Raw genomic sequence first — 10,488 nt, 5'->3', positions numbered from 1 at the left:
CAGCTAGTCCTGGAGTTCCTGGAGAGCAAGGAACCTCTGTCCCAAACTTGACTCAGAGCTTCCAAAGTTGGCATATTTCAGCAAGTAAACATTCCATTGAGCCAACAATTTGCTAGGCTACCAGCGGGTCTGGAGGGCCTGTTGATGATGGCAGTTCTTGTGGGGATATCTCAATATGACACACAATTGACACTGATCAGAAACACAGCGCCAAGGACACTCTAGTCCTAGCCTTGAAATGTTATGATTCCAGGTTTTCAGGACAGAGCAGAGTTCACTTCTCATCTCCAGTATGTGTAAAAATTTGTCCAAAATGTAACTAAGAAAAAAACAATGGTATTAGTTACTTCTGCTCCCCGTCACCCTCAACCCCAGTGATTATGACATGGCAACTCACACAAAACTTTGAGACAAAAGAGCAACAAGTCTGCTTTATTGTTTGCTTGTTTGGTTCCCGAGTCGGGGCCGGGAAGGAGTGCAGGAGGAGGAATCCAAGCTTGCAAGCCTCTGCTCCGCTCTCCTTCTATCCAGTTGGTCTTTAGGACACTGAAGGAAACTCTTCTTCAGAAATAACCTTTTAACTTTTCTTCTGTCAGCTGTCTGCCAATCACGGAGCCAGAGGCTGAGGGGAGGCTTTGAGCAGGGCTGCGAGTCCCGAAGGCAAAGATCGCGAAGCTTGGCTCTCCGGAGCGCTCAGGGGGCAGGTGACACAGTCGTGGGTTCCCCGGCGGGGGCTGGCTTGACAGTTTCCTCCCCGCCCACTGGCAGGGGAGCGCCCCGCCGGGCTGCACGCGCGCGCGCGCAGGGGGGACATAAAAGCCGTGGCCGCGCGGAGACGCGGAGCTCGCCCACCGCCCGCCCCAGCAGTGGCTGCATCATGCACGTGAACGGCAAAGTGGCGCTGGTGACCGGCGCGGCTCAGGGCATAGGCAGAGCCTTTGCAGAGGCGCTGCTGCTTAAGGGCGCCAAGGTAAGCCCGGCGCCCAGCCGCGGAAATTTCTCTGCTCACACACTCGGAGACTCGCCCCGCCGCCCGAGGTGCACTGGCGGAGACGGGGAGGCCGCGCCCCGCGTGCCCACTCCACTTCCAAAATTTGCTGAAGCTGAGGCTGTGAGCACACCTCAAAAGTGGCTGGGAGGGAACCCGAACCTAATTGCCACATTTCAGGTCCAGGAGGGGAGCCTCTTGTGTGTTTATTGTTTGTCCGTCTGTTTCGTGAGCTGCGCAGGCCCGCGATTCCTCTCCTCTTGTCTATAGGTAGCGCTGGTGGATTGGAATCTTGAAGCAGGTGTACAGTGTAAAGCTGCCCTGGATGAGCAGTTTGAACCTCAGAAGACTTTGTTCATCCAGTGCGATGTGGCTGACCAGCAACAACTGAGAGGTAAGACAGGGGAATCAATCTGTCAACTGGGAACGGAACGTGCTCTGAGCAAGCAACAACCTGAAGGCAGCCGGGCCAGGGTGCCCTGGGTGCAGCCTCCGCTGCCTCCTCCAGAGCAGCTATCTTGAAGCTCCAAAAGACAGTTTGGACTGATAGGTTTCCTTCTGACAGCCCAATTGCTGTAAAACCGAAAGAAAGGCAAGACTGCTGGAGAAATCCTTTTAGTGTAGTCATTTGGCAGCACTTAATGTAATCAAAATTCCTCTATGTATTCAAAGACAGTGCTGCTTCAGTAATTATTAAATGACTGAAATTGCAGACAAAACTTGGAAGACTAAAGTACGCTAAGGCACTCCTGACAAACAACTTCTCCCAGAAAGCTGGCCAATGACAGTCAAATGTGGCAGTATGGTTGTTTTAAACATATCGGAATACAAGTTCAAGGAACATCATCACAGAAGTGCTAGATGCTTTTGACCATATGTTTTCTCTGGCTTTTTCCCCAATGAGACAGTACTTTAAAATAATAGTAATAGTAATCATAATAAACTATACAATGTTAGAATTGTAGTAGAAACATCTCTATCAGCCTTTCCTCAATGCTTTCCTGTTTCCGGCTACTCACTTAAAATAGACCAATCTACTTGTGAAGTATCAGGGACAATATTGGCATACACAATAAACAGCTTTGATTATAAAGCTGTTTTTTTTCTTTTTTTTTTTTTTTTTGTACATCTACTGGAGAACTTGAGAGTGCCCCAATAAACTTACAGGAAAAAAAAATTCTGGAGAAAAACTAGAAAAGTGAAATATTTGTATTTCACAAAGTTTTATTCAAAGAGACTGAGTAAATTGTTAGGCACTTTTCAATCAAGGGGTCCGAAAACTTTTGCAAATCTTATTCCAGTGCTCCTGTTCTTAAAGGGACATCAAGTGTAAATTTATTTTAAAATTTTAAAATATTCTGTAAGAGAAGGAAAGTGAACTGATGTGTTAGAAGGAAGTGGTGTACCCACAGTTAAGAGAAATTGTAAAGGAAATTACATAACTGCAATCTGAAAATGCTAGTAAAGACCTATAACACAGATGACAAGCATGAGCAGAACAGATTTGGAAACACAGTACAAGAGGAACATATTGTGCCAGAGGACAATTATGTTGATAGTACATGATATTTTGGATGAAGGATAGAGCCAGGTCAGATCTTAATATTAATGGTGATGGAATAAGGAACAGTATACACAATCTGAAAGCCATTTCTGTCTTAATTTATATAGTTTCATAAATGACATTTAACTACTAATTGTACTAATTGTTTTTGTCCCAGTATTTAAAATTAGTATATTGGCTATAAACACATTCCTTAAGGATAAGTGATTGTGGAGGAGGAAAAAAACTCAGACACATAATGAGTGACCCGGGAAGGCATGTTGGTCATGAGAAATCCACATGTTGTCTGGGCATCAGCATTTGTTTGCATCTAAAGAAAAAATGACATTGATTTTTCCAATTTCAGGATTTAATGTTGCCTACAACTTTTAGAACCGTTTAGACAGTATGGAAATTATAAACATATGAGGTGAAAAGGTTCTTGGAGATAATCTAGACATAACTTATTTTACAAATGAACAAATTGCAGCCAAGAGAGTTTAGATAAATTGCAAAGAGTACCACAGCATATAAATGTCAGCAAGAGCTAGACCGTAGGTTGCTTGAGCCTGGAATTCAATGGGATGTCAGAAAACGAGATGGTATACTATACATTGGGAAGGGCAAAGTATAAGGAATACGGTGGAGAATAGAAAGAGGAAAGAAAATTAAAGCGGCAATTAGATATACATATTTAACACTCTCATTTTCCAAAACGTGAAAGTTGTTTCTGTGGAGTTATGAAGAGTTAGAACATACTCAGAATAGAAGAGAAAAAAAAAATACTGGGGGACCTTTTCTGGACCCAATTTGAGATCTTAAGAAACCGTTTTAAAATTCTATGAAAAAGGCCAGGTGCAGTGGCTCACACTTGTAATCCCAGCACTTTTGGAAGCAGAGGCGGGCGGATAACGAGGTCAGGAGATCGAGACCATCCTGGCTAACATGGGGAAACCCCGTCTCTACTAAAAATACTAAAAATTAGCCGGGCGTGGTGGCGGGCGCCCCTAGTCCCAGCTACTTGGGAGGCTGAGGCAGGAGAATGGCGGGAACCCAGGAGGTGGAGCTTGCAGTGAGCCGAGATCACACCACTGCACTCCAGCCTGGGAGACAGAGCAAGACTCTGACTCAAAAAAAAAAAAAAAAAAAAAAAAAAATCCATGAAAAAGTAAACAGTTTGTATTGTATTTTGTTGTTCTTCCATTCCCGTGCAGTGAGTGTAAAAGGTGCATATTAGGAAATCTTGAAAATGTTTTTAGTAAACAACTAGCATAGTAATTTATCCGTATGGGAACTGATTAATCCATGTCTTCCCCAATATGTCTGGTGGTTGGTAATGATTATATGAATTTATTTCAATCAAAATTAAGCTTATGCTGACCTACTGTTTTTAAGGACTTCATATGTTGGCCTGGAGACCTGAGAATATATTTCTGTCATATAGAAAAATAACCACAATTTTTATCCATAGTGTAAAATAATATAAGTAGAATGAATGATCAAAGGCTCAGGGAAACAGTTTAAATCAATTAGAACTATGTCAAAGGCTGCTTTGAGAAACAATAGACATGTGATTGGACAGTGTAATGAAAGACACTCAGGCCTCAGAATCCGTGCCAACTTTATCCTGTTTGAACATAGTTTTATACAAACTAGTAATCTGAAGTAATAATAGTAGTGAGAAAGAAGAAAAGAAGGAAATAGTAAACATCGAAGTTTCAGTAATCAAATAAAATCAACTGAATGAAAAGTAGACTTTTGCTAAGATATAAAAACTCCCCCAAACATGCATAATAGATCTGAATACACAAGAATACTTGTATTAACATAACACTTTATGAATTTAATGTGGCTTATAGAAAAGGATGTTTACCATAGTCTAAGCTGCAGAGCTTCGGTAACTTCGCAGGGACTAAGAGATGTTGCTTGCCCTAACTGACTTCAACGAGTTCTTAGCTTAGGATTTTAGCTCAGCTCTCTAAAATTTACCCCATTAAGTTACTGCTTATAGAACTTCAATGTGCATACAAATCATATATGAATATGTTAAAGTTAAGATTCTTACTCAGTTGGTCTGTGGTGTCTGCAAATTTCTGCATTCTTACCAAGCTGCCAGATTGATGCTTCTAGTCCACAAACCACACGCTGAGAAGCAAAGAATTAATTACAGTCAGCCCATGAGTTGAATAATTTTCAGTATGAGGGTAACTAAACTGAAATCCCTCTCATGGCACAGGACATGATTTAAATGTATACATGGAAAATAAGAATGTATCAATAATGTCTTGTTTTATAATTAGACACTTTTAGAAAAGTTGTAGACCACTTTGGAAGATTGGACATTTTGGTCAATAATGCTGGAGTGAATAATGAGAAAAACTGGGAAAAAACTCTGCAAATCAATTTGGTGAGTTATCTTAGCTATGTTTCTTGTCTATAATTATTTAATAACATGATGTTTATAAAGAAAAAAAGGTTCTTGGAGTCATGGAAACAAAACAATGACCTACAATATAGAAAAAGGGAAGTTACAGAAAGCTAGATAAAAGCATTTTCTTTGATAAAAAGGAAGACATTTAATTATGAAAGTAAGTCTGTCTTAAAATATTAGAAAGAAGCATGAATAAAATATAATTGATTGCTTAACTCAGGGGTTGGCAGACTATGACCCACAGATCAAAATAGCCTGCCAGCTCTTTTGGTATGACCTGCAAGCTAAAAATACCTTTTTACGTTTCTAAATGGTTGAGAAATTCAAGAGAAGAATCATATGATTATATGAAATTCAACTTTCAGTGTCTATAAAGTTTTATGGCAACACAGCCACAGTCATTCATTTAAGTATTGTCATTGGCTATTTTCATGATATAGGGGCAAAATTTAATATTTGTAACACATCCTGTGGCATTCAATGACTAAAATATGTACAATCTGGCCCTTTACAGGAAAAACTGGTCAACCACTGACTTATTTATTTAAAAGTAATCTTAATTAAATGCCAGAATGTAACAGAAAACAAAATTAAAGTGACAATTGAACTTTGTAATGAGTAGGACTTTTTATCCTGAAAGTTCATGGTGTGTATGATTTACACAATGTTTAATAATTATTTAGCTCTTAAAAATGGTAGAATTAAGAAATACAATTTTCTCTTGTATCCATTGAGTCATGAGTTTGTGGGTTATCTCATTCTATAAATGCCCTTGACATAAGATATTGGAGTTTAGTAAAAATCAAACCTTGACTAAAACAAAATGTCAAATAGGCTGTGCCTGGGGTCACCCTGCCCTTGCTGAGGTCATTCTCACCAATCTAACAAGCAAGTAATTGTAGAGTACAATTTGGCCACTGTGTGTGTATAAAGGTACAGGGAGTGGCCTCCTACTTCATGATATCCTCCTAGTAAATTATAAACTCCATAAAAACAAGAACTGGGTTGTGTTTTTCTTTGTTTCTCCTTCAGTAATCAACACAATATCTTGAAGATAGTGCTTAGTCAATACATTTTTTACTTAAATTGAAATGCCCATGAGTAATTACCTAACTGCTATAATAACTTGATAGAGGCAATGAGGATGACACTACACCACAAAAGATCTAAATCTGTAAGTCCTACCTTGAGAAGAGTACAGAATTGCTCCCGAAACTTGACAAATACCTAAAATACATTTTTCTTTTAATTTTTTAAATTTTTAAATTATTTTTGTTGGTTTTCCTTTTTTAACTTTTATTTTAGGTTCAGGGTATACATGTGCAGATTTGTTACCCAAGTAAATTGTGTGTCACTGGCGTTCGGTGTACAGATAATTTCATCACCTAGATAGTGGTCATAGCAACCCACAGATAGTTTTCCCACTTTCACCCTTCTCCCACCCTTCATTCTCAAGTAGACCTTGGTGACTGTTGTTCCCACCTTTGTATCCATATGTGCTTAATGTTTTGTTCCTATTTGTAAGTGAGAACATGAGGTATTTGATTTTCTGTTCTTGCATTAATTTGCTTAGGATAATGACCTCCAGCTGCATCCATGTTGTTGCAACCAACATGACTTCCTTTTTTATGGGTGCGTAGTGTTTCCTGTTGCATATGTACCCATTTTCTTTATCCAGTCCACCATTGATGGGCATCTAGGTTGATTCTGTCTTTGCTATTGTGAATAGTGTTGTGATGACCATATGAATGCTGTGTCTTTTTTGGTAGAATGATTTATGTTCCTTTGGGTGTATACCCAATAATGGGGTTGCTGGGTCGAATGGTAGTTCTGTTTTAAGTTCTTCGAGAAGAGCTCCAAAATGCTTTCCATGGTGTCTTTTACTTTCCTACCAACAGCATATGAGTGTTCTCTTTTCTCTGCAACCTCGCCAAGCCAGCATCCATTATTTACTTATTTTTTTACTTTTTAATGATAGCCGTTCTGACTGCTGTGAAATTGTATTTCATTGTGGTTCTGATTTGCATTTCTCTGATGATTAGTGATACTGAGCACATTTTTTACATTTGTTGGCCATGTGTCTGTCCTCTTCTGAGAAGCAGTCACAAAAGTCTGTTTATGTCCTTTGCCCTTTTTTTAATGGGGTTGTTTTGTTTTTGCTTGATTTGTTAAAGTTCCTTATATATTCTGTATATTAGAACTTTGTCAGATCCATAGTTTGCAAATATTTTCTCCAGTTCTGTAGGTTATCTGTTTACTGCTTTGATAGTTTCTTTTGCTGTGCTCTAGAAGCTCTTTAGTTTAATTAGGTCCTATCTCTCTATTTTTGGTTTTATTGCAATTGCTTTTGGAGACTTCATCATGAGATCTTTGCCATGGCATGTGTTCAGAATGGGGTGTTTTGTGTTTTCTTCTAGGATTTGTATAGTTTTAGGTTTTATATATAAGTCTTTAATTCATCTTCAGTTGATTTTTAAAATGGTGTAAGGAAGGGGTCCAGTTTCAGTCTTCTGCATATGGATACCTGGTTATTCCAGCACCATTGATTGAAGAGTGCATCCTTTCCCCATGCTCGTTTTTGTTGATTTTGTCAAAGATCAGATGATTGTAGGTGTACAGCTTTATTTCTGGCTTCTCCATTCTGTTCCATTGGTCTGTATATCTGTTTTTGCACCAGTACCATGCTGTTTTGGTTACTGTAGGCTTGTATAGTTTGAAGTCGAGTAGTGTGACGCCTCTGGCTTTGTTCATTTTACTTAGAATTGCTTTGACTATTGTGACTCTTTGGATTCCATATGAATTTGAAAGTAGTTGTTTTTTTTTTTTTTAGTTCTGTGGAAATGATGATGGTAGTTTGGTGGGAATAGCGCTGAATCTGTAAATTGCTTTGGGCAGTATGGCCATTTTAACAATATCGATTCTTCCTATCCATGAACATGGAATGTTTTTTCATTTAATAATGACTCTGATTCCTTTCAGTAGTGTTTTACAATTCTCATTGTAGAAATCTTTCACCTCATTGGTCAACTGTATTCGTAGGTATTTTATTCTTTTTGTGGTTGTTGTAAATGGGATTGCATTCTTGATTTGCCTCTTAGCTTGGATATTATTGGTGTTTGGAAACATTACTGATTTTTGTACATTGGTTTTGTATCCTGAAATGTAACTTAAATTGTTTATCAGTTCTAGGAACCTTTGGGCAGAGAGTATGGTGTTTTCTATGTATAGAATCATATTGTTTGCAAACAAAGATAGCTTCACTTCCTCTCTTCCTGTTTAGATGCCCTTATTTCTTTCTCTTGCCAGGTTGCTCTGGCTTGGATTTCCAGTAGTATGTTGAATGTGAGTGGTGAGACTTGGCATCCTTGTCTTGTTTCAGCTCTCAAGGGGAATGCTTCCAGCTTTTTCCCACTCAGTATGATGTTCGCTTTATGTTACTTCGACGCCTATGTTGTTGAGAATTTTTTAACATGAAAGGATGTTGAATTTTACCTGAAATCTTTTAATTAAGAAAGAAGATTCTATTTTACAGTATGAATACCTTCTTTGCAGTTCTTTTAAAACTTTTTCTCCAGTGTACCTGGTTCATTATATTTGAAAATAACTTGAAACTGTCAAGTTTCCCTCAAAATCTTTTTGGGATTCTAATTGCAAATATACATCCATGTGTTTGGAGAGAACTGATAGCTGATTTCCCTGAGTTGAGACAGTTCTGTGACCTTCTTCTACTTTAGGGTGGAAATGTATTGAAATGAGATATTCTGACTGTGAATCATACTTACGTCTCTTGGCTAAATCTTACATTATTATGGTATATGAATGTTTAATATACCTTGGAATTTTTTAAATTCCTAATTTAGTATTTGTGCTTCTGTACTTAGAAATTGTATTATCCTTAATTTTCTTTTCTTATAATGTTCTTATTTGGTTTGGGTGTAATCTATATCTTGGCTTCCTTTTATGTCCTTGATCTGTTCATTTCTCAACAGAGGCATTCTTATCTCAAATGGCAAATGTCAGTTTGCCTACCTCTTTTAGTAATTCTATAAGTTTAGACTCTATATATTATAAATATATAATATTCAGAGGATAAGTTGCTAATTGTTACAATTTAGTGATTTTTAAATTTGTTTTTTTAAAGTTAAACTTCTGATTTATACTTTAATGTTTACTGTTTTCTTTTTGTTTTTATTCTTTTACTGTTTCTTACCTAAATGCATTATATAGCTTTAATTTTCTTAGGCTGGTTAAAAAAAAAAAACTATGCATTTTATATTTACTCTTTGGAGGTTACCCCTGACTTATTAAGAATTGTATTTCATTACATCTTTTAGTAGCTTGATAAAACAAACATTTTGAAAATATAGCTAATTGGGAACTGCAGGGATTTTTAAGAATATAGACTCATGCCACTTTCCAAAACCACATTAAATTTGAGATTTTCTTTGAACCAGGCTATCCCAGTGAAAAAGCACAACGTGCACAACACGTTTATCTCTTTAACATTACTACTGATATTTGTAATAGCTTCATCAGTAATATCTACAGATATTTTTACGGATAAAATTAATAGAGCATATAGTTCCTATATTCGGTGACTTCCTCATGGACACTTGCTGTGTCTTTTCTCTGAGAAATCAGCTGTCAGAAACAGTGTGCAATGATTACAGTTAACATAAAGAAACATGGAAATATTGAGGCAATTATTACAAAGTTACAGAATTCCACTGATGTCTTCATTCAGCTGAGAGGGCATGTTTGCTTTAATGTAGCCTGTGTGAATACCTGCTCTGAGCTGGAAAGTGCCAATATCATGGGCAAATTGGAAGTTCTGGAAGACCAGGGGAATTTTATTGTGATCCTTTAGTTAAAACTAACAGTCCTAGTTCCTTCTCCATTGAAATTTATCCAGCCTTTATTTTTCTTGGGACTCTGCTGACATAGGCCACTTTTTAGCTTAACATCAGGAACTGATGGCATAACTTTACATAGAGAAAACATCATGTAAACTTTGTTACCAATGTATTACTTAAAAATATGTTACTTCCTCTCCTACCTAAACCCATTGCAAGAGTAGAATCGGACCAATCATCCTACTTCCAACTTGATTATCTCTGTTATCGTAACGCAAATATCTGTGTGTAGTTTATATAACCCTCTTTTGAAACTCTGCTCTGGATTTAATTGGCCTCCTTGGGTCTTCTACAATTCCATGTTTGTTCTTTGGCATGTTTTTCTGTATTACTGCCCCTGTCCGTGAGTAACCTCTTAAAGGACCTTACCATATATCTCTCCCTCTTCTGAAATACTGTACAACATATTTACACCATTCTCATAGGGCTTACTAGTTTTTAAATTTTATTAGAATTATTTTAATATATACATAATTCATGCTATTCATGCTAGTAAACCACAAGTTCTTTCAAGGCAGAAAACTATTGTTTTGTGTCCTTATAGATGTTAGTTAATAGTTACTGGGTCAACTGCCATTACCTGTATATGATATTTTGCATACATGAGAGTATT

General features: G+C 37.5%; 1 protein-coding gene across 1 annotated transcript in view; it reads left to right on the top strand.

Annotated features, from left to right (window-relative positions):
* The first annotated feature begins 604 nt into the window (after positions 1 to 604).
* Positions 605 to 10,488, top strand: part of HPGD (15-hydroxyprostaglandin dehydrogenase) — a 30,728-nt gene continuing 20,844 nt past the window's right edge. The window contains exons 1-3 of the mRNA XM_008000290.3: positions 605 to 970; positions 1,259 to 1,382; positions 4,832 to 4,938. Of these exons, the coding sequence (XP_007998481.1) occupies positions 878 to 970; positions 1,259 to 1,382; positions 4,832 to 4,938 (324 nt within the window). The 5' untranslated portion in view covers positions 605 to 877. The remainder of the gene's footprint in view (positions 971 to 1,258; positions 1,383 to 4,831; positions 4,939 to 10,488) is intronic.

The sequence above is a fragment of the Chlorocebus sabaeus genome, chromosome 7 (genome assembly GCF_047675955.1).
Source record: "Chlorocebus sabaeus isolate Y175 chromosome 7, mChlSab1.0.hap1, whole genome shotgun sequence".
Taxonomy (NCBI): Eukaryota; Metazoa; Chordata; class Mammalia; order Primates; family Cercopithecidae; genus Chlorocebus; species Chlorocebus sabaeus.
This window is presented reverse-complemented; position numbering and strand designations above follow the sequence as displayed.